The sequence below is a fragment of the Nipponia nippon genome, unplaced genomic scaffold (genome assembly GCF_047370975.1).
Source record: "Nipponia nippon isolate SJK-2023a ecotype South Korea unplaced genomic scaffold, ASM4737097v1 scaffold_1, whole genome shotgun sequence".
Taxonomy (NCBI): Eukaryota; Metazoa; Chordata; class Aves; order Pelecaniformes; family Threskiornithidae; genus Nipponia; species Nipponia nippon.
The window spans coordinates 109,866,286-109,889,692 of record NW_028262290.1 but is presented as its reverse complement, the minus strand read 5'-3'; the positions used below and the strand labels follow the sequence as shown (position 1 = coordinate 109,889,692).

The window sequence follows — 23,407 nt, the reverse complement described above, 5'->3', positions numbered from 1 at the left end:
TAGCTTTAACTTCCTGCTTGAATACAAAATACCATAATAGTTTACTGCATCACTGTTGTGTGCTATTTGTTCAAGTCTGCTCTATTCCCTCATCTCTTTCTGCTGTAGCAAAAGGATGCTTCTAGATAGACCCTGAAATTGCATTTGTGAGTACAGGGTTATAGAGGCAGGATAAGGGATGCAAATGCTGACTCTTCACTCGTGCCTGGTTCTTTGGGAGATGTCTGGCTTCCTTGTGCTTCATGTTTATAGCTCCTTCAGTGTTAAACTTCATTTGGTAAGATTAACTCATCTGCAGATGTTAGTATTCCACTGATCCTTTAGGACAGCAGTTCAGATCCAACTTCATTTCACAAGTGGCTGATGGACTGTGTTAAACTGTTTTTCTACTTAAGTGAGTGTACTGCCAAGTATCCGCATCACTAGGAAAATCATGATTGTCAGGGAGAGACTGAAGACTTGAAGCCAGTCCCTTCAACCAGTTGTTAATTATAGTATATTGGAGCCAGTGGAGCGATGAGAAATTACTCCATCTGAAGATGTGGTGTACACAGTTCCACCTTGTCAAGCAAAATGTTTTCTACTCGGGCCAGTGCTGAGTCCCAGTGGCAGAGCTCTAGGAGGAGTTTGGCAGCTGCTGTTCCTGCAACTGGCCCACAATGTGCAGAAGTCTTTTGTACCCAGTGGTTGATCTACTGATGCCTGTCACCAGCATGAAATTTGCTTCATAAGAAAAAGTGGAACAAGTAGTCAAAAATATCTATTGATCACTTGCTCTGGAAAATGTCACTGCTAACTAAAACATTAGGTAGAAACAGACATATGCATTGTTTCACCGCTTAAGGTGGTAACTAATGTTGATGATGCAGAAATAGAGACCTTTCCTATTGGTGCAGTAATACCAACTTGCTTTAGTTTTCATTGTGTACTGTCAGTAGCTGTAGTGTTATATAAACAGCCAAGGAGCTGGTGAACAGCCTGCCAAAATCCAGAGGAGGAAGGAGAGGTTGCTAAGAAGCCTAGTTTCCCAGAGGCTCGTCAAAGCCAGAAGAATTTTGTGCTCTTTCAGAACTTGATCCCTCCGTTGAGGATAAGAAATGATGCTGGAAATAAATTGATTGGTTGAGATGGGCTCTGCAGGAGAAGAGGCTTTCTGGAGCTCTCCAGCTTGTTGTTGTCCAGTGTTCATTCCCTGGGGCCTCAGTTATTGTAATATCCTTTGTAGGAATGGACGTGCTTCACTTTGTGTCTATCCACAGTGCTGCTGGAAGCATCTTCTACCTACAGAGTGTGTTCCTCCCTCTGACCATGTTTTCTCCCCCCCACCCGCCTTTGTTGGCTTATGTTTCTGCAGAATATGTCAAAGATCAGCTGTTCCTCTTCAGAGGAAGGCATGACCTGTGGACACCCTTCCTGCCACCTTTCCTTCCACACCAGGAGTTGAGCACCGCTGTCGGTCAGTCTTTGCTGCCAACATCCCTGAACGCTTGTTCCCCCTTTTCAGTTAATCTTCACTGGCTCTTCCTTGCTGTCCTTCCTGCTTGTCAGGCAAAGGAAACACTATATCATCCTGTTTCAGTCTCTCTTTTTAAAACTCCTCCTTTCTGCAGTGCCTATAGAAAATTTGATGAACAGTTGGGGTCTGTTGGTCCTGAGACCACAGCTTACTACAGTAGTGTGAATATTGTCTCCTTTTCTCTTCAGTCTGTGTTCATCTCAAGGTCTTAGCGGGAGTGTGCTTGAGTATCTCACCTTGTTGGAGGCAGAAATCACAGGTTTTGTTCCATGCTCATATATCTCCTTGCTTTATGGAGGGTCTTGGTTCAGGACCCAGGTTCTGAATGTCATCTTGATGTATCGGCATTTAATCACAGAATGGTTTGGGTTGGAAGGGACCTTTAAAGATCATCTAGTCCAACCCCCAGCTAATATAGTTTATAATACGATAGCACTTATAACATCAGCAGTTTGTTAATATTGCTACCTGATGCCTTCCAAGGCTGGGCTGCAAATTGAGAACAATGGGGTAGATTTGCAGATCAGCAAATGGAAGATCCCACCTGAAAATGGCATGAAGATGTTGCTATCTTCTTGATTTGCTTTTCATGTAAAACAATTAGAGGTTTTGTTTTATATTAATATGTACAGATTTTGTGCCTTTACTTGAAAAAGCTAGGGTGCTTTCCATAGCAGATGTAACACTCATTTTGAGGCAGATTTCAAAGCAACTGAGGCTTGTCTCTGTGCAACTAAAATCCTCAATTAACATATTAATTCCTTTTCCTAATGATATTACATTCTTATTCTTTTTCTTTTCGTCTACTGAAGGGAAAAGAAAATGCCTAATTTGTATACTGGTTTGTGAGATATTTAGCTAATTTACACATGAGAATTTGTTAAGACTTGTCTTGCAGTCACAAAACTGAGCATTTTTTTTTCTAAGGGATTTTATATATTTCCTACTATAGCTTGGTGTGTTAAAATAGTGGCTTTAGCTAGCAGGTGTAACTAGTAAAATTGGAAAACTTTTTATTGAAAATGAGTTTTTTACATGTTTTCATTTGTTGAGCTGGAAGGAACAAACATAGCATAAATGTGCTACCTTTCTTCCTCTGATCTTCATAAAAACTGAAAAACCTTTGAAACATCAATCTGCAGAGGTTAACGAAGTCATTCTGCCCTCTTCAATGTCATTCTGATCCCTTCAATGCAAAGGCAATGTTTAAACCATGCAGCAGGCAACATAATTTAACAGCATATCGGGGCTGATGCTTGCAGGGGAGAAGGAAGAAGGGAGCGACGGAGAAACAGGAAAGCATATCTGCTTTTCTGTTATTGTTAACAAATTGTTTATTGTTGGCAGAAAAGCATATCTTTTCTGTTAGCATGGCTGGGTGCGGTAGTCTGTCTTAGTCTGAAGTGCTGGCTCAATATTTGGGCAGTTGTCCATCCTCTGTGCTACAAGATCAGCCCCTACGCAAGCGGCATCAAGCCTTCAGGGAGCTGCGCGCGTATTCGCTGGCGGCTCTAGAAACAAACTGGTGACTGAGTGAAATAATTTTTCAGCCTTGGATGGATTTTCTCTTGCAAAGTCTGAGTTGTTATTAAACAGCACTGCACATCATGACTGGAAATCTGTTGGGCTAATTACTATACAAACTACCCCAAGGCACTGAACAGTTCATGGGCTAAGAGCAAGGAATACAGAAAGCGTGGGCGGCAGCAGGAGGCAAGGACACCGTAGAAATGTAATCATGTACAAGTAGATGTGTGCATGTGTACGTAGGTATGTGAAACAGGTATTGATTTAAGCTGTTTGCGTGCCAGCTTTACCATGATCAGGGTTTTATTACCTAAACATTTACTGCAAAAAGTGTTTTTGAATAGGGATATATGAAGCAAGATGGCAGGTACCAGCAGGATACGAGTCTTAGGATTGCTTCAGGCAGGACATGGCATGCATAAAGATGATGTTAATGTACTTGTATGATAAGCAGAAAAATCCAGAAGGTACTCAGATGCTACTTAAGAGGCAGGATGGGGAGTCAAGCATCGGCTGCAAAGACTAGCAACGGCTTCTGTACGGAGAGGGGCAAACCAGAAGGAATTGAAAAGTGGAGGAGGAGAAGGGGAGCTGGAATAATAGCAGAAATGAAGGAGATAAGAAACCTGAAGGGAGAAGTGTTGAGGCATAGTGGGGCTTGTCAGAGCTGGATAGCAAACAAGAAATCTTAATGTTAAATGATGGGTGATGAAAAAGAAGGTTTTAGAAGAGGTGAGAGCGCTAAAAACAGAAATCAGGAGAGAGAGGAAACATCAATCGAATCAACTTGAATTCCCCCATGTTTTCAGAAGGAGAAACAGGTTAGGAAAGCTCCACTGCTGAGGGGACTCTCCTTACTTTTTACTTTTCTCCTGACTCATGCTAATCTTGTTCAGAGAATTCAGAAGAAACTACTTATCGTCTGTGGATGTAGGGCTAATTTTTTTGAAAACATCTGTTGTTCTCAGCCAGAAAATGAATGGGTACTTGGGCTGTGAGTAGTCTTGACACAAAACAGCACAGCTCCTCTATTCTTTTAATCTATTCCTCTCACTACTTTATCGTATAGGCTTAAAACATGATACAACTAATTTTTCTGGCCCTTGAGATGATGTGTTTGTGTATGCGTTAACTGAAAATAAGTGCTTCTCAGACTTTTATTGCAATAGCAACTGGCAGACCCAGTCATGGACTGAGAAGAGGAGGGCAAATGCTGTACAAGTGCCACATGAAAACTAAACAAAAGTGCCGGGATATGTGCAATCTAAATGTAAAGACAGGAGTTCATAGGTGAGCAGAGACAGACAACAAAGAAATCCAGAAAAGTGTTCATCAGAGCGATGATAGTCTATCTGATCACAGGCTCTCCAATTTACCTGAAGTGCACTTCAACTGCAATTACATTTCTGAAGCGCTTCATTTAACATAAATGTACCCCTGAGTAAATCTAATCATATGTAAGATAGCGCTTTTCCCAGCTATTGCTATGAAAGTTTGAACACATACAGGTTCACGTGCCACTTGTCCTGGAGCCGGGGTGTAACTACACCGCAGGTGGCCAGAGCCCTGGCCACAGCGCGGCGTTGGAGCTGCCCTGCCCTGTGGGGTGTTTGTGGCCAGAGGGGGTGATGGCAGCTGGGGCTTCCGTCAGGCTTGCTGTAAACCCTGAGCAGCGTTCGTTCTGGATTAAATGTGCGAAGGCATCACGACACATGCTATCTCTGTGCAAAAAACCTCTTTCTGTGACTCAGTTTAGATTTTTGTATGATGTGTGAGCCAGGCAGTTTACATATATCAATTTACTCTTGCTTCCCATTCGCAGAGTGACTTGAGGTCTGTAATGCTGAGATGCTCTGAGGAAGGGGGGGGATGAATTTACTGCAACACATCAGGGTTGTGTTGTCTGCTGCAGCCAAGCTCAGCGCAGCAGAAGGCAGAGGAGTGCATGTCCAGGACCTCTTCCTCGCTCCAGAGCTTTGCTTTGGTCATGCAGTGTCCCTGGTCTGCATAACCTGGTGGTACGGTCTGGGTGGCTTTGAAGGTAGGAGTGGGGCTGCAGGTTTTTCACATTGCCTATGGAGAACGGAACTTTTGTTTTATTGAAAAGCGTCTTCGTGGGCCAGGTTGTGAACATCCTGGCAAGGATCAGGGAAGCACCGTGTGTACCTTGTGTGAGGTTGCCATACTGTTGCTTTTGGTACTGAAGCATGAGCAGCATCAGGTAACATTCTGTGGTTTTGTCTCCTCTTGTCAGGAAAACAGAACTCCTGGACTATGTCAAGGAAAATGCTACCATATATTAATTTTTGTCTTGAGCGAAGCTATTAGTTCTAAAACCAGCTTCTGTGTGGCTGGAGAAAATTCATGGTGACTGTGGTTGTGAAAAATGGTTTTACAGTCCTGGTTATTTGGAAGTATTTTTGTCGTGTGCTCTCTTAATGGACAGCTGAGAAAAGTGTGTGTGTGTATGGATTAACTTCTCTGAGATTTGTCTCCAAAGATTATGTGGCTTTTTGCCCAACTTTGGGATCACGCTGCTTTATTTCTAATGTAAATATGCTTTTTAAATAAAAGCAAAGGGCCACCAGACTGTGGAGAGTTGGTAGATTTGGGACTAAAATGGATTATGTCCATGAGATTTAGGGCCTTCTGAAAGGTAGAAGGAGATGAGAAAGCAATGTGTACTGTTATTTTTGTCTAATTTCATGGCTATTATGTGGTTTTGAAAGTCTTTTAATCTCAGAGGAGTATGATCAAATGGCATTGTTTTGTTTTGTAAATCTTAGCTGAACATTTCCAAACAGTAGAACTTCTTCCTAAATCCACTACCTTGCCCTTCGCTTTTGTTTCTCATATTTATTTTTGCGCTCTTGTTGAATTGGCAATTGTAGTAGTGGTTTCAATCGTGTTATAAGACTTTTGTTCTGCCTTCTCTGCTGTCTCTGAGTACACAGCAGAAACTGATGATGGGAAGGAATGGTAGGGTGGGATGGCAGTCTCCAGAGGCGCGCGATGTGAGGAGATGGAGGTATCGGACTGTCTTGTTGCTGAGCTGTTTTCCCTGCTAGGGCAGTGCAGAAGCTGTGAAGTGTTGGCGTGCCCAGGTCACAGAAGAGGAGGGAGAATGAGCTGAAATACAGATGTAAATGTTGCTGTTGCGGCTGAATTGTGGTGTAATTTTTTTTAAATTAAAGTTTTATTATTGCATGTTTGGAGAGCCTTCTGTCCTCGCTCATCAGTTCTCCCAGATTCAGATGGACATTTTTCTGTTTCATTGCTTCTCTCTGTATAGTTTTGTAATGTGTGGGTTTTTGACATACTGGTGGAGGCTGATTAGGTTTGTTCACTGCGTTTTGTGGTCTTATGTTGGATACCCAGTCAGTTCGAGTATGGTACGTTGAAATTAATTTCCTTTGCTTCTGGCCCCCTTGAGTATCCAAGTACCCAATAAATTGATGGGAAGCAGAAATGCTGATCGGCTGCGACCCCATCTAAGCTCACTCAATGTGAGGATTTTACAATGAAGCTGAAGATCCACTGATGGTGTCTCTTATATCCAGGCCTCTTGTTTTCTTCCCATTTCCGAGTTAAATGAATATGATGCTTAATCTTATACAGCCTGAAAAGTTTATTGTAGTTAACACCATTCTTATTTTTTTAACCAAATGTATTTCAGTGTTGAAGTATATGACAACATCCAGGTCTGCTGGAGCATAATGTAGTACATTGTTAACTTGGGTAAGATATATACTCAGTGCCAAACAGTGAAGCAACTCAAGTAAATGTTGGCAAAGACAAACAGGTTTTTGTGGAAAAAAACAATGTTTTAAAAATGTCACTTATGTTGGTTATGGGATACATGCTGAGTTAACCTCATTGAACTTTTCCCCAGGAATTGATGCGCTTACAATTGGCGGGTCATTATGCTGCTCCACCTGTGTAGTGTTAAGGTCAGTGTGTTTTTCTGATTATAAAAACCATCCATACCATTCCATTATAAATTCACTACCATTCATATAATGGAATGTGCCAAAGCTCGGAGCTCGTTGCAGCTGCCCCCGGTCCATGTTTAAGATCAAACAAAGCGGTTCAGGTAATTTGAGCACCTTTTTAACAACGTGTCCAACCAAGCTTCATTTGAAGTGATCTTTTGTTTCTGTCTTGTTTTCTTTTTTTGTAACCTGCTAAGCATCCATCTAATGTCAGTGTTGGTTTTGTTTTGTGTGGTCTGCCCAAGAATTCTTATTGAATCGAGACACGGTAATTATAAGATGATAGCAAGGAGGTCCTGGGAGCAGCAGGCAACTGTAACCTGGCAGTTGCACACATCCATGTGGAGGCAAAGCACAGAATGCATCAACCGCTCACCTTCACAAGGCATTTTCCGAAACCTGCAGCTTCTAATCGTGAACTAATTCTGAGCCATCGCGACACACAAATCAGCCATCACGGTAGACACTAATGTGTGAGATGCAGGAATGTCTGACTGGCACTAACCACTTACTAGGGGGTACCTGTGAGATGATGTGCATGCATAACACACTGCTGCTGTATGCATCTTCCCGCACAGCTTAGTCTTCTGAATTGTCATGCGTTATCAAAGAGAGCCAGAATGTGCATTAAAGCTTATCTAGTGTTATTTCTGTCACTGAAATGTTGTTATGGTTGGGGCTTTTGTTTGTGTGTTTGCTTCTACATTTTTCTTTGTTACTAATCATCCAAATAACTTTGATTCTGTGAAGAATAAAAATTCAGTGATCAGCCATGTATGTAATAGGTCATGTTCTTACAGTTTCATGAGGATGTATCCTTTCTGTGTTAAGTTTTGCACTTTGTAGTAGCCAGTGAGCGCCTCAGGCGCTGGCAGTTTTGCTGGGGGGTCTTTTGAGCCTCTGTGCAAATTAAGTAGTGCTGTAATTGCTGAGGAAATACATGCAGCCTCTTGATGATGACAACTGAGAATTTGTGTGACCGTGTCCAACAGCACTCCTCCTTTCACCTCTCTGTAGCTGCAACTCAGTGGTATTCTATACTAAATGCAGTGTGAAACTTTTCCAGATGTATGTGCCTATATATGGTGCATACACTCCCTCAAAATGTGGTGAAGAGTCACAGGAAGACTCTTTGGTGAAAAGTAATCCTTGAATGTTCTGGGTTATGGAAACTGTTCACCACCTGACATTTCACATGATAATAATTTGAATTTTGCAGCTATTGCATCAGGTAAGTGCACCCTCAGAGGTACTTGGCAGTTTCTTTTATTACTCTGGAAAAAAAAATATTTCAATTAGGCCACAGTCCAAAAACTAAATGAAATATCCCCCTGAAAAGATGATGCGGGTCATTGTAGGATTGCATGTTTTTCCTCAAGTGAAGAGTCTCAGAAGGAAGGGCATATGTAATAGCAGAAGAGATATCAAAAGGATTGAGAAGCGGGCTTTTCTAGTAAAGCAGAATGCATAATACATTTTGCAGCATTTTCAAGTTCATCTGTGGTGATGAATGTTCCCAAGTTTTAAAGAAGTGCATCTCTCACTGCTCCTTAAGTGTCTTAATGAATTTGGGCTCTTGCATAACAACACACAGGAGATCCTGGAGGTTGTATTAAGTACCTCCCACCAAGAATCCTGCTAGAAATAGGTAGTTGACACAACAGCAGGAAGAAAGTAAATTAACTACCTGCTGCAGCATATTCAACTGGCTGTGATGCTTTGTCTCCTCAGGGGAGTCCTCCCTTTAAGATAAGTTTGGTCCTTGGTCTACATGTATTCAGATGTACCAAAGTGATGCAAATCATAAGTACTTGTTGCAAAGTGCTGTCTATTAGATGTATCGCCTACTTTTTATTGACAAAATTCGTTAACTGAAAATGCAGTTTTGGCTCTGTTTCTACCATTCTCCTCTATATATGGAGGAAAAAAACCAAAACACTTTTTAAATTGAAGAAAGTAATTCCTCAGTCCCCTGCCCCACCTCGCCTCTCCTCATTGCCTATGGAAAACATATTGAACCAAGTTTATAACAATATTTCCAGCTGTTACTGGACACTTTTTTCTCCTTTATTGTCATTATTAGGGAAAAAAAAATTGTTTCCCCCTCAGTCTCAGCATGGACTATTTCAGGAAAAGCAAACCAGATGCATGATTTAGTCTGTCAGTGAACAGTATGTACCTGCAAGGGCATTTACTTGACCTTGCAGATAAGCCTTTTGAGTTGCATATAGGCATTTGAGATAAGTGTCAGTATTTGTTAGCAGTATGAAGACTTGCTGGGCACAGGGAGTGCAGGACCCTTCCAAATCCTTGGGTGGGCCTCAGCACTATTCACAGCCCTGTGTTTAAGTACCTAATTTAGTTTCTTAAATTAGTTTCCCTACATACACCCTGTATAGTCAGCAGAGTAAAGTCATGCTGCTAGTGGTATTTCAGGGCACCCTTTTCTCTCCTATAACTGTATAACCAATATAGAGAAATTAGCCTCATTCAAGTGCCCAAATCTCAATGTGGGCTGTAAAAGACTGGAATGAAAAGGTAGAAATGCAGGAAAAAAAAAGTTATGGCACAACTGAAATAAGGTCTCAGGAGGGAGTTAGTGCCCTAGTATGTGGTGGGTCCTGCAGACTTTGCTTTTAAAAGGTCTTCTCTAGATGTGACAACTTCGTGTTAACCTTTTGCTTTGTTATATGTGGTCTTTCTGTGGCCACTATAGCATATGTGCTTTTTGTAGTTGCTGTGTGTCTTAATGTAAACACACAGCATATGTTTTATTAAAAAAAAAAGCCTTTACTTAGAGTTTAGCACATGCAGAATTCATCATTTTAATCACACAAGTTACTTATGGAAAAAAGATTTATTGGTGTTTCTGTGCCAAACATTGTTAATGTAGAGTTGTCACCTGTGGTTTATTTAGGACTCAACATACAGAAACCTTTGAAACGTTCTCCTGCAGTGTAGTTCTTGAGCAAAAATAACCAACAAAAAACTCTGTTATAGGAATTATTTTTTATAAAACAGCACACATAGGTAGAACCTGTACTGAAAGCTATTTCCCAGCCAAAAGCCTTCCCACATATCCAAAATAAAGCATTTTGCAACCCCTTTATTTTATACTGTACCTTATGCGCTTGCATTGCCTTTCTTTTTGCTAATGATAACTGAAAAGATGTAAAGTGTGTTTTGAACTTTGCAATTCTTCTCATGTGTTCATCTGCTAGGCAGAAGAGCTAACAGATCCACCAAAATCCATTTGGGTGCAGAAGGGGTGGTAGCTAGCTAACCTGCAAGCATGAACACCCCCCCAACACACAGGCTTGTCCTGTAGACCCTCAGCTTAGGCGCTGGTATTCCCGGCAGAGGCAGCAGATGGGAGGCAGTGGTAGGAGGAGATGTGGTGCTGCAAACCAGAGCCCTTGCTCTCCTAATGTCTTTTTAATTAGAGTCATATAAATATTGGCTGGGATGATAGTTTTATCTTAACAGAGAAATTAAGAAATAGATTAATTTCTGGCACAATTCCCTCTTCCTGTTTACGTCAGTCCCTATTTCCAGCACCAGTTTAATTGAAGGAACAATTCTCATATTTACTTATTATCTGCCAGCCTTGTAAGGGAATAAACTATACATTTGGGAAAGCATGAGGGGGCTTGAGCGTACCAGCAGAAACAAAGACATGCATTAAAAACCACACAACTGAATAACGCTATCATTCAAGTTATTAGGAACAGAGCCCTTGCAAGGAAATTTGGTGATAAGTTTGCAATTCTTCCTATTATATCACAGAAGTGGAAGGCTGTGAAGATGATGCTTTCTATCTAACCTTGAGTATTTAAGAATTTAAAAGAACCCTAAATGACCCAGTGGGACAGGATCTGCTTCAAAGTCTGTTGAAGTCAATGGGAGTCTTTCCACTGCATCCAAGATGTGCGAGATCAGGTGTAGGCTGAATTCACTTCAGAGGAACTAAAAGTTTTACATGGATCCATACCCACATGCTCAAGCCGTTGTCCGTACTGGAGGATGATACATTGATGACATCAGAAACAACATAAGCACTGTATGCCTTTGGAGTTTTGATGCCACTTTGAAATCTCTTGTTGCTGCACTGGTTGTTGTCAGCTAGAAACTGATGGGCCTTTAAAAATTATGAGATAAAAGGCTTTATAATTTTTTTTGGTAAAACACAAATATGCTTTTAACTTTCAGAATTTCCAGACTGGGCACCTACGCTGCTTCCATAGCATTTTGCAGCTTTGCCCTTTCATGACATACAGAAATACTTTGAACATAAGCCAGCAGTGTGCCCGGGTGGCGAAGAGGGCCAATGGCATCCTGGCTTGCATCAGGAATAGTGTGGCCAGCAGGACTAGGGAGGTGATAGTGCCCTTGTACTGGGCACTGGTGAGGCTGCACCTCGAGTACTGTGTTCAGTTTTGGGCCCCTCACTACAAGAAGGACACTGAGGTGCTGGAGCGTGTCCAGAGAAGGGCAACGAAGTTGGTGAAGGGTCTAGAGCACAAGTCTTGGGAGGAGCGGCTGAGGGAGCTGGGGCTGTTTAGCCTGGAGAAGAGGAGGCTGAGGGGAGACCTTCTTGCTCTCTACAACTTCCTGAAAGGAGGCTGTAGTGAGGTAGGAGTTGGTCCCTTCTCCCAAGTAACAAGGGATAGGACAAGAGGAAGTGGCTTCAAGTTGTGCCAGGGGAGGTTGAGATTGGATATTAGGAAAAATTTCTTCACTGAGAGGTATTGGAACAGACTGCCCAGGGAAGTGGTGCAATCACAGTCCCTGCAAGCGTTCAAAAAACGTGTGGATGTGATGCTTAGGGACGTGGTTTAGAGGTGGACCAGACAGTTACGTTAACAGGTTGGACTTGATGATCTCAAAGGTCCCTTCCAACCTTAACAATTCTGTGATTCTATGGTTTGGTTTTGACATGTACAAATGTTTTGATTTTGCTGGGAAGTTTAAGTCTGTTCTCAAAATGTGGCCCATCTCTTTAAAGCCAACAGACACTGGCTGAAAAAAAAAAATTTGTGAAATTCTATATGATAAAAGACTAAAATCAATGAATGTTTAATTTCATTAATATTAAACTATTTACAGAGCTAGTTGCATAATGAAAAAAATTATTCTACATTATGCTGGGAAAACTCTGTCAAATAGGTTATCTCTGAGTCTTATGTGAATATATACTTTAATTGCATTGGGAATTTAAAAATGAAAAATGTAAATGAGATTTTTTTTTTTGTCCTTTGCAATTTAAATTAGTCCATTCTTCATCACACTAAGTTTTCACCTCCACGAATTTCTTTGCTTCTTGAAGAAAAATTATACACTTGATGCCTCCTTTAACATGGGAGAAAAAATTCATACCAGATTTACTAGTAAGCTGGAAACCTGTCACAAAATCTATACAGAAAATATAAATGTATTTTGTTTCATTTGTAACTAAAATTTTCCACCAGGATGAGAACACACTGGGCTCTGTATGACAAAATATTCATTAGGAAGAATGAAGCTGGAGAGGGAATAGTGGTGTGTTATATATTAGATCAGATCCTGTTCCCACTGAAGTTGCTTTGATTAGATTTCTGTTATGTTTTTGTAGCAGCTTTTGAAATTCCATAACACCTATTTCTGCAGACCTGTACACATGAGGAAATTCCCTTGTGTGAGTAATCAAGTAAATTGGTGAGGCTGTGTGTAATTTTTTTTATAGCTTATCTTCCAGGGCTGATCAGACTTCTTTGATTGCACTTTCTGTCTATCTGTCACTCCCTTCCCTAATTACTTTTGAAGCCGTTGGCTAATTTCAAGTGAAATGGAGAGATGTAGTTGTCTTTGAGATAATTAAGTTTCTACAGGCCTCGGGGGCTGGGGAGAGGAGGGAGACCCAAGTTGGGGCTGGGGGAAAGGCAGGTAGAGCCTGTCCGTCACCCGCTCCAGCAGCTGGGACAGTGCTGGGATTGTCTGTTCCTTTGCTTTGGGTGTTTTTTTTGTAGAGGAACAGAGGGGAAAAAACTCGGACTTTAGGAGAGGTTTGGTGGTGATGAAGGGTAGAGCTCTGCAGGAAAACAGCTTCATTAATTCCAGTGCTAACAGGGCTGTGTGATTTGTTTCCAGGAATGCTTTCTGAATCAGACCTGAATGTCTTCAATACAAACATTTGGCTTCTAGTTAAAGGTTAGGAAAACACAGTAATCAAGTTAATTTATCACTAATATTGAGAGAAAAATTACCAGAAGCATTAGTATGTGGCCATTAAGCTAATGTGTTACAAGGGATAAATTTGTCAAATTAGTGTCTTTTCTGTTTGCAGGTCTCACACACAAATGAATTCTTGTGGTGCTTCAGAACCCCTAATGGAAATACCTGTTCAAAAGTCAAGTTTTAACCTCATTGCCATTCTAGTTTTACTGCCTTAAGGTTAAGCTGAATAGCGTTTTATTCAGCTAATAATACCATCAATGTAGAAGTAGTATCCATGGACCAAAGTGTGCTTTGTTGATTTGTGCACCAAATTGGACAGTAGGTAGTTCTCATTGTCCGTAGTAGAACAGAACCGAGTCCTGTGCCAAGATGTCCAAGCGGGGTATGGCTGCTCGCGTGGCCACGGCCTTACTGCGTGATGATGTGTGTCTTAGTCTTTTTTCCAGAACTCAGGGTTAATGCCTGCAGAACCGAATAGTTTCCAAACTTGCCTACTTAAGTAGGCTTCTATAAATACTAATTAATTAAACTGTAGGCTTTCATTGCAATGCCCTAGAACCTAGTCCTTGATGGATTTAGGATACTTCCTTGACAGAGGTGTTGTTACCAGAAAAATAGGTTAAAACATTTCTCCTTTGGGCCTTACTTTAAGTGCAGTGTTAAAAACTGTAATTACTTCTTTTCTGTGAGGATTCAATGGCAGCAAAAAAGCATTGGGTTAAGTCTAACTAACAGCCCTCATTAAAATTAAATTAAACTATGGCTTGAACCTTCATTCAGAACTATCCTTGTGTTTTTGTCTGTGGGTGAGTGAAATAAGTTTTCCAGTCACCTTTACAGATGTTCTTCCTCTTTGAAAACTCTCATGAGACCTTTTGAACTGGAGTAAAAGAGAGAAAAGTAAATTGGAACCTCATGCAGTAATGTGAGCAGATGGACATGCCTGTACATATGATTGTGTGATACAACACAGTAATATCCAATTATTGTATTAGAGGTGTACTAGCAGTGAAATAAGTATGGGTGAAGTTCAGAAATCATACTGTCACAACAGGGCTTGCTCATCTCTATGTGCAGGTCCGGTTTCTCTGGGTAATGGTAGTCAGTGGGGCTTGTCTGTCTTCTATGTTTCTGTTTGGTTGGAGGAGCCTTGAACCAGTTTGCTCTTCATCTACTTGATCTAGTTCTCCTCCAGTTGTTCTGGGCAGTTTCTGCTTTGAAAATCTGCTTTATGCCCATACTTGTTTTCCAGGGGGGAAACTATTGGGCTACCTTTCATCTAACCTTGGCTAGCAGTTCCCCAGAAAACCTTTGACATGTAGCTCACAGTTGTCTCACAGTGATCCAGAGGAAAACAGTCCCTGAACACAGCTTCTGTTCTGTAGGTTTATTTTTGTGTCCTCAATAAAGCTACCACATGTTCTCCTATGTAAAATTGGAATCTTGTTCCTCAACTAGAGACTGTAATACCAGAATTACTCATTTCCTCTTGGGATAGCTTGCCCGGTTTCTTTGCTTTCTCATGAATACAATTATAGTAGCAATTTATTATGATTTATACAATCAAAACATAAACAACTCTTAATAAAGATGAAACAGTAAGTAGCAATCTGGTTTGGAGATACGTATCAGAGGCTAGTTTTACCTGCTCAGGAACAGAGAAATTGCACCCTTTAAGCTATGCCTTGTGGGTTCTGTCAGTGGTATTAAGTTTATAATGGCATCGGGATTATTTTCAAGAATAAGATATCGGATCTGAGGCATTACTAAGCGTAAATCAGTTTTCCTTTACTGTTTTTCAGTGCAAAAGAAGAACTCTTGATCCTCAAAACCTTTGTTACAATAGATTTTTCTTAAAAAAAAAAAAAACCAACAAACTTTAGATACTTATATTTAAAAAAATTTAATTAGAAAAAATATGGGGATGTTGTCATGATCTCCCCAAGAGTGTACAGACATAAGTAGTCAGTCTGTGGCGAACAAGCATGCTCAAATGTGGCAGTTGAACTCTTAATACTTGCAAGCAGTTTTCATCCTGCTCTCCAGTGACATCAGACAAAAAAGCGTGCAGTAGTGTGGTGCTCAGGGACATGGTTTAGTGGTGGACTTGGCAGTGCCAGGTTAACGGTTGGACTTGATGATCTTAAAGGTCTTTTCCAACCTAAATGATTCTATAAATATGCTTCAGTGTCTGATGTTCCAGTTTAAATCCATGAGGGGTTTCTTTCATTTTGGAAATGCGTAGGACTCTATTATAATTGCATAGTAAAAAAATTCAGATATTATGGTCTAAAAATATGACTATATTTTAAATTAATCCTAACCCATCAAATGACAGATTTGTTTCTAGGTTTTGAGATCTCATTCTAAGAGTAGTTGCTGTGATCTGTGTCCCAAAATGCAACTTGCTGCTTTACATGGCTGTCTAATGTGTTTTCCAACAGAACAGGTTGTAGCGTGGATGAAAACGTTTGAAGTGTTTTGGTTCAAATATGACCTCTTGATTTTCCAGGTCTGGATTAGTTTTTGTTAACTGCAGCTGTTGACATCTATATGGGTTTTCCCTTGCTTTGCAAAGTCACTTTGTTCCACATTGAAGTCGGGGAGAGTTTTGCCTTTGATTTTATTGGAAGTAGGATCAAGCACACTCAACTGGATGGCATTTCTGTATTTGTCTGGAGGTAATATGATTAATAACAGGAACTCGGTAGCCAATTAATTCTAAAATGTCAGGGAATATTCTAGGCCTTGTTGAAAGGTAGAAGATGGAGATGAGGGCATGCTCCAAAGCTGGTGCCTGGTTGAGAGACTGGTTTATTGCAATGGTTTGTTGTTTGTAGATCAGAGGAGTGGTTGATGTAGGCATTAATACTTGACAGCCTGCTAATAATGCTTATCTGCCTCAGCCCTGCTTCACTGCCTGAGGAGGTTAAGATACTGACACTTGAGATGGCTTTTCTCTTAAAGGAATATGGATGGGGGTAAGAAGCATGACAGAGCATAGGGGCAATGAATGGAATAGGAGATTTAAAATGTTCTCTTTGCTGTGGAGTGGGAGTCAGCCACCATGGGCAGCTGGAAGGAACCATGAGTGGAAAGAGCCTCCGTCCATCCCTCCTGGGTTTTGTGTGTTTATTGTCCCCACATGTTAATCCAGGGCCTGTCCTGTGGCTGGTACAGCAAGCGATGCCTTGTGTCTTATCCCTTCCTAACCTACGAGTGAGGGGAGGGTGGTAATATTGATGGGTGAGGAAGAGGAGGTATGCCCTGAGAATAAAAAGGGATGGGGAGGAGAGGAAGAAGCATGGTCACCTGGGAATATGGCATGTGGGCTGTGGTGTGAGGGACGTGGCAGAGAGGAACTGACAGCCTGGAATAGAGCGGGGCAAGAGGGAAACCGTACGTGGCTCTTGCAGGGAATGGCGCTCGTGATGTCAATAGAAATTGTACAAGTCATAGCAACGATGAATGTCTCGTGGTGTGTGTTTATAAATCCATTTGTACTGCACACAGGAGTGTCCAGGCAGAGGGAAGTGTGGGTGGTGGGAATACCGTATGGGTAGATCTGAGCTCTGCAGGATAAATGATTTGATAGATACGCACGTGAACCTTTCATTTGCAAAGACTCATACTCGTGTCTGAAGGGAGATTAATATTAAAAACTTCACTTTTGATATCTGTGCTTGGTTGCTTTCTGTTGCCTTTTTCTTGTGTGTGTGTTTTATACATAATAAGCTATGCCTGATACCCATATACATTAGACAGATCTTTTCTTCTATTTGGTAACAATATACACTTACAGACATCACACAAGCTTTGTTTTTTTAGCAAAACAGTTGGTGTGGTGGAAGGTATAATACATTCTTAATGGTAAAGAATGGTGGGATTTTTATAACTCTCACATATCATAAGAAATTAAGAGCTTTTTCTGCAAAAAGTTTTCAGAGGAGTCTTTGGACTCTGGGGAAGAGATATGGGAAATGTGGGACTGCTGCTGAGCAGAGAAATGCCTATACCTGACAGTTCTGGGAAACATATGTTACTGGATATCTTTCTGCAACTCATATTTACTCTACATCATTTTGTTAGTAGTCTCTTTAAATTTGCAAGATATCTTCACAGCTTTTCCTGTAAGCTGCTGCTATGTTTTATGCTTTTGAAAAGATCTGTACATAAAGTATATACAATATACTAAGCATTTTCTTTTATTTTCTCTGCTTTGACTTTCTCTAGATGTACCATCTAGTTTGCAATTTTATAGTTGCCTAGAAAATCAGCCTATTCTTAAATAATCAGGTAGTAGTTTAGTGGGGTTTTTTAATGTCTTATGTTTCTATTTCACATGGCTGAATGTACTTACAATACACATTTTCTGCCACCCTCAGGAGTGTTTTGTCCACTTATCTTTCTATAATATAAAACTTTATAGCTTGAGAAGTTCATACACAGGTCTGGCTCCTTCCTATCTAACCTAACATGCCTAACCTAGGATCTCAACAGTCATTGACTCCTGAAAAAGGTGATGAAGAGAGGTGGAGCTGAATCCTTTCTGGGAAAGCCTTACCTCGGTCTCAGTCTTTTTCAGGAGGAGCTTGTCTCTTCCCTCTGAGTACATGGGGAGTCTTGGGAACCTGCATTCCTAAATTAGGTGATTTAAGTCTTCAAAGCTTGAGTTGGATGAATCTGGGCCCCTGTTAGTGCTATTAAAGACATTGATGCTTTGCATGGATGAAGTACTTGAAGAACCGAAGTCACTGGTTATAAAAATCCATCAGGTGAGAGATGTCTATGTGCTGTGCAGAACCTGAAACAGAGCATCCAACACGGTCAGGGCTTCTCAGTAGAAGTACCAGTAGATCGCTTCACAGAAGAGCTGCTGTGTTTTTTAGCCTGCAGAGGGTGAAGAGCATCCCTGTTCTTCTCTCCAGCCTCTTAAAACCCCTTCGGAGTAAGTAGTGCTCCTGGGAGACCAGCAGAGTCCAGCTGTGCAGTGGACCTGATGAATGCAGCGATGGTTCTTAAATAGACAGGTGTGGGGCACACAGGCATTTTGGGACAACTCTCTGCTGAGTGTGATGCTTCTCTACTTTAAATACTGGATTAAATCAGTACCAGTGCCTGGTACAGAATGCTTGCTTTTCTTCTTGTAGTGATTGTTAATAAATGTTGTCCTTGGGTTTGAAAAGATGAGGAATGGAGATTTTTAGCCTTTGGCACCACAGTCACTAGGACTGTGTATCTGTGAAGCTGGTGTGGTCCACGCTGGCCTTTATGGCCATGAGGATGCTTGTTAAGAGAGGGTGTGTTGTCCTACCAGTGAATGCTTTGTCTTGCACCTGTTGAGAGGTAGGCACTGTCTTGCCTCTGTCTCGTACTGCAGCAGCGCTTCTCTGCCTGCTTCTGATGCTTAAAACCAACCAAGTCAAAAATATAGATTTCCTGTTATGTGCATCGTAAAGCACCAGCAAAGGCGAGTGTTGTGGACTTCGGAGTATTTGATAGTAGCATATGAGCAGATCCTAAGGTTATTTCTTTAATCTTGTAGTATGGAAAGAGCGGAGTGAAGCTGTGCAGTGTTATCTTGATATAAGATGTTACCATGTTGACCCTTTTATTATTTCCTTGTAGTTATCTTTTTGAGATTTTTATATTCAGGTCACATTGCATGTTTACCTGTTCTTGTGTACCTGAATACGTCCTTTAAAAATATGGGCAATGTGTTTAGTTCTTTTTTTTCTGTAATGGGCAAGTCTGATGGCTGTTTCTCATCCCTTGCTGTGCCAAACTGCTGAGACAAGACTGTTTTTCTGCTACTGTTTTAAGAGAAATTAAGAAATAAATTTTGTCCTTGGCTGCATTCTGTTGTAGAAACTTCCCAGAGCTTTATGTAGTGAACTGAGTGAATTATTGCTGTGTCAATACAAATGTGTTGACTGTAAGACTGTTAATTGCTCTTAGTTAGATATAGGTAGCCTACAGTATAGAAGCCTGGAGTGATCTCATCTAAAACTGGTAAAATGTAATTTTTTTCAGAAACTTGTTTGGTTTATATACTTACAGGAGTACAAATCATAATTCTTGGAATCGTTTAATTGGAAATGTGATGTATGTATCTTTCAGCATGCTCTCTTGGGTTTATTAGACAGCACTCTTTTTTTTTTACTTCTTCCAGAAAGAGAAGAAAAGCATTGTTAATTTTCTTCCTTTCTTTTTCTGAACTCCAAGAATTTCCCTCCAATCATTGCCCCTGTATTCTAGCTTCCATCTGCTTGTGCCTAGGAGATTAAGTGTTCTCAGGAAATGTGGACTGCTCTTAATCGTACTTTTTCTTTGTAGATGCGAAGAGTACCCCTGGTTACTGCACTGCCAGCTTTTGCTGCCTTATGACTGATAGGCCTGCATTGGGAATCAATCCCACCCACCGGCACCAAACCTTGCTGGGTTGACCTTGAGGCCAACTCTTTCATTTTGATTCTACTTTGTGCAATGATTTGCACAGCACCGAAGCGAAGTTAAATGTAAGAGGATACATTAACATAGCAGTACCACTAGACTGGAAGCGCACAAAGGTCGGGAAATGGAAAAATGAACTACCTAATAACATCCATTTGCCCTATTGCTGATGTATAATGGCTTTGATTTCCAATTAGTGTTTATTATGGGCATAAATATATATAGTGCGCCATAGATGTGCAATATTGAGACAAATGCACTTAAAGTTCTTTAATGTTGTTATAGCATGCATCCCGCTGAAACATTTACCAGCCTTCCTTTTAGTCTTCCCAAGAGCAGCAGTATAATCTATGTGCTCTTGCAGGGAAAAGGGTGTCAGTAGACCATGGCAGCCTGCGACTCCCTTGTGCTATTAAGTGATTCCTTCGGAGCTTGAGAAACCATTTCTGTGCCTTTCAAATAAAGGGCCCAGTCCTACAAAGTTCTCCGTGCTTTCCAAGTCCTTTGGCTTCATAGCATTCTCCAACCCTGGGCTTGATGACTTTCCTGTTGGGTTTTATGTTTTCAGCAAGTCAGATGCTGAACCATTTGGAGAAGATTTTGTACAGCTCCTTGTGGTATAAGGCCTTGTTTACTGGATTTGGCTGTACTATAAGCTATCTTTTAAAAATCCTTTTTGTGCTAAGAGTTATACTAACAATTCTTCCAAAATTCAAATGTCCAAAGGGATTTTTCTCACATGATAAATAGCTGTGATAGGTGGGAGAAGGTTGATGGGGGGCAGTTATGATAGCTGAAACTGTAACCTTGATTATAGCTTGCTTTTGAACTGTATTTCTTCTTACCTTTGTAATTGCCTTGCATTTTGTATAGTCAATGGTACTGTGCCCGCAGTGATGGAAAATGCAAATGTTCTCTTGGTTGACGATTTGCTGCAGAGGTACCGTGTGCTGGGTTAAGAGGGCTGTCCCTAGGCAAAAAGGAGGAAATCTCTGTACTTTATTTACCTTTTCCTGGCTCAGAGTTTGACAGAGGGAGAGTGTACCTTCCCTGAAAGCTGCTGAGTGGTGGTGGCAGCTAAGGGCCCCTCTGGGCTATGGGTGGGGGGAGCAGATGGGGAAAAGATCGAGAGCAGCAGGCCTGCAGTAGGAGTGGAGATGAGAAGGTCGCTGGGGAGAACAGGCAGCAGACCCTGCCACAAGTCTTGAGGGCTATGAAAAGCAGGAGAGTTTGCTCTGAGGGACTTCATGTTGCTGGGTTGAGAGCAAGGCTGGAGGGGAAAGTTCTGCTCTGTAAGGAGCAGCAGCGAGATTCATTCTCGTATCTTTTTGCTTTTGCCCAGCTTTTTTACTCTTCCACCACACAGAGCTGAATTTCCTGTCTTTCAGAACTTACCTGATTCTAATTTATGCTTTAATAAAACAGTTTTACATACTGAAAGCCCTTTTGGTAGGCTCACCTTCAAGTCAAAGGTCTGCCTCAAAGGTTTGGCTTGCAGAGTCCCACCACATCACCTTAGATGACTGTCGGCACTGTTGCTTTCCTGCTTGTCTTTCTGACTCAGCCTTGGGATTTTGCTCTGGATGTTCACACCTGGGCTGTGACTCAGTTTTAAAAATCTTTTTATGTTGTCTCTCATCCAGACAATTAAACGTTTCATATAGGCCATTACTACCTTATATTTCTGTTAGAACAGTATCCTTGTTCATACACATGTTCTTACCTTCCTGAAAGCTGGTCAGAAGACTTCTGCTGTCATAACTTACCATTTTTGCCAGGCTACCCTAATTTTGTTTTTAATCTGTCTTGGCTCCTCCTTGTCTTTTACAAAACACATCAGCCTTGCAAATGAAGGCTAAGAGCTTATCAGGAGAACCTTCATCTCTGGTGGAGCAACCAAGAGACAGACTCCACATCTGATTTGCCTATGATATCAGACTTGACTACTGGCTTATTAAATTTTCAGATGGATAAATGTGCTGTGTCCCAAGCTTCCTGTCCTACAAAACTATCTCACTGTCTTAGTACTTGCCTTTGAAATTCTGTTTATGATGATGCTTGCAGACATCTGAATGACTACATATGTCTTACTTTGAGCCCGCTGTTATGCTGGCTAATATTGTCATTTTGTTCCCTTTACTTTCTTCATCTGCCAATGCTCCAGTGGAGGGCTGTATTTCAATAATATAGTATTTTTGGTATGGGCAGTAAAAGTCTGTTGTACCACCATCCTGACCTGCACAAATACATCTTTTCTGACAAAGCAGCAATGGGAGGTAACTGGTGTTAGTCCAAATATCCAGCTCTTAATTGTCTGAACAGAGAATTGAGCAGGATCCTTGCAGATGCTTAGCTAAGATCTATCTCTGTATTGCTAAAGCATCATGTAGCTTTCTGGCATGATTTAAAATAATCCCAAATTAAAAAAATAAAAAAAAAATCCCCAATATTAAGCCCTACAGCTCTCCAGGGGAAGCTGCTGCATGGCAGCTCTGAATCCTTTTGTGAACTTCAGCTAGCAATAATGGTGTGAAGCTTTCCAGCCAGAGGATTCTTCTTCCCTCGGAGAGGGAGGTGGTACAGTTTTCTCAGGAGGTGAAAGAAAAAGCAGTAGTGACAACAGCTCTCTGCTGTCTCAGTGCCAAACAGCAATTGGGCAAAGAGAGAGAGATGAGTGTGAAAGGGAGAGAACATGGGAAGAAAATCTGTGAAATTTTTTTTTTCTTGGTGTTTACTGATTACAGGTTTTCTATGTGTACATTTTTGGGATCAGTTTTCTTTACAATCAGATCTCATCTGTCATTTTCTTTTGGCTGCTCCTTCCTACTTCCCTTTGTTTTAGGGACTGCAGTTGCATTTACATGGGGGAGGGGAAATGCCCTAAATTAATTTTTGACATTTATTTGCATTAGAATTAACTAAGTGACATAAATAAGGGGCAAGTTCTGCCCACAGATAATCCTCCAAAAATGTCATTTTGAGTAGGACTTTTACGTGGTAGGAAAGCAAAGCCTGGGGTGTCATTTAATTCAGAGAGTCCCTGGGTGAAAACACCCCTGGAAAGACTGACTGTAGAAGCAGCCATGGAGTGACTGTTTTGAGCCAGGAACGAAGAGGGATTTGTTTCTGTTGACAACCAAGCTTGACCTGTTGTGCTGTTGGGTCAACATTTGGCCATTCATTGTTCTTGTTACACTGTAATATTAGAAATGAGAGTATAGCTTAATGTGTATAATGTACACACCTCTGCAAGGGGATAGAGAGAATAAATATGAATTTCAAGTCACTAAAGATTTTTTTTTTTAATATACTAGGTGTCTATGATGTATCAGATTGCTTCCACAAGACATCAAGAGAAGGTCTTTGCAATTTTTTTCAGCTGTCTCACTATGGCTGGGACTTTGTCACCAGGGCTTGGGGGCTGGGTGCATGCTTTAGACAGTTGCATGGGAAACATGCAAAGCTGGTAATAAAATGTGGAGTAACTATTTTTCCTAACCTCTTTTTTACTTATTCATACAGCCATGCTTGTATTTTGATGTCATTATTTAATCCAGATAATTATGTGTGAGTATTGTCCTGTTTGTTTAAGATTTTTTTTCAGGTTGGGGATTTTCTTTTTTGCAGATTAATGTATTTGTGTAGAATCAATGCTGGACATACAAGAGACAGATTTCTGGAGAATGTGACCTTCTCGCTTGCTTTC

General features: G+C 41.0%; 1 protein-coding gene across 8 annotated transcripts in view; it reads left to right on the top strand.

The window, feature by feature from the left end:
• HECW1 (HECT, C2 and WW domain containing E3 ubiquitin protein ligase 1) overlaps nucleotides 1-23,407 on the top strand; it is a 301,696-nt gene that overhangs the window by 96,482 nt on the left and 181,807 nt on the right. The window contains exon 2 of one of the 8 annotated variants that reach the window (XM_087766759.1): nucleotides 6,936-6,993. The exons of the other annotated variants lie outside the window; for them this stretch is intronic. Within the exon in view, the coding sequence (XP_087622885.1) occupies nucleotides 6,967-6,993 (27 nt within the window). The 5' untranslated portion in view covers nucleotides 6,936-6,966. The remainder of the gene's footprint in view (nucleotides 1-6,935; nucleotides 6,994-23,407) is intronic. 8 annotated transcript variants of the gene reach the window in all.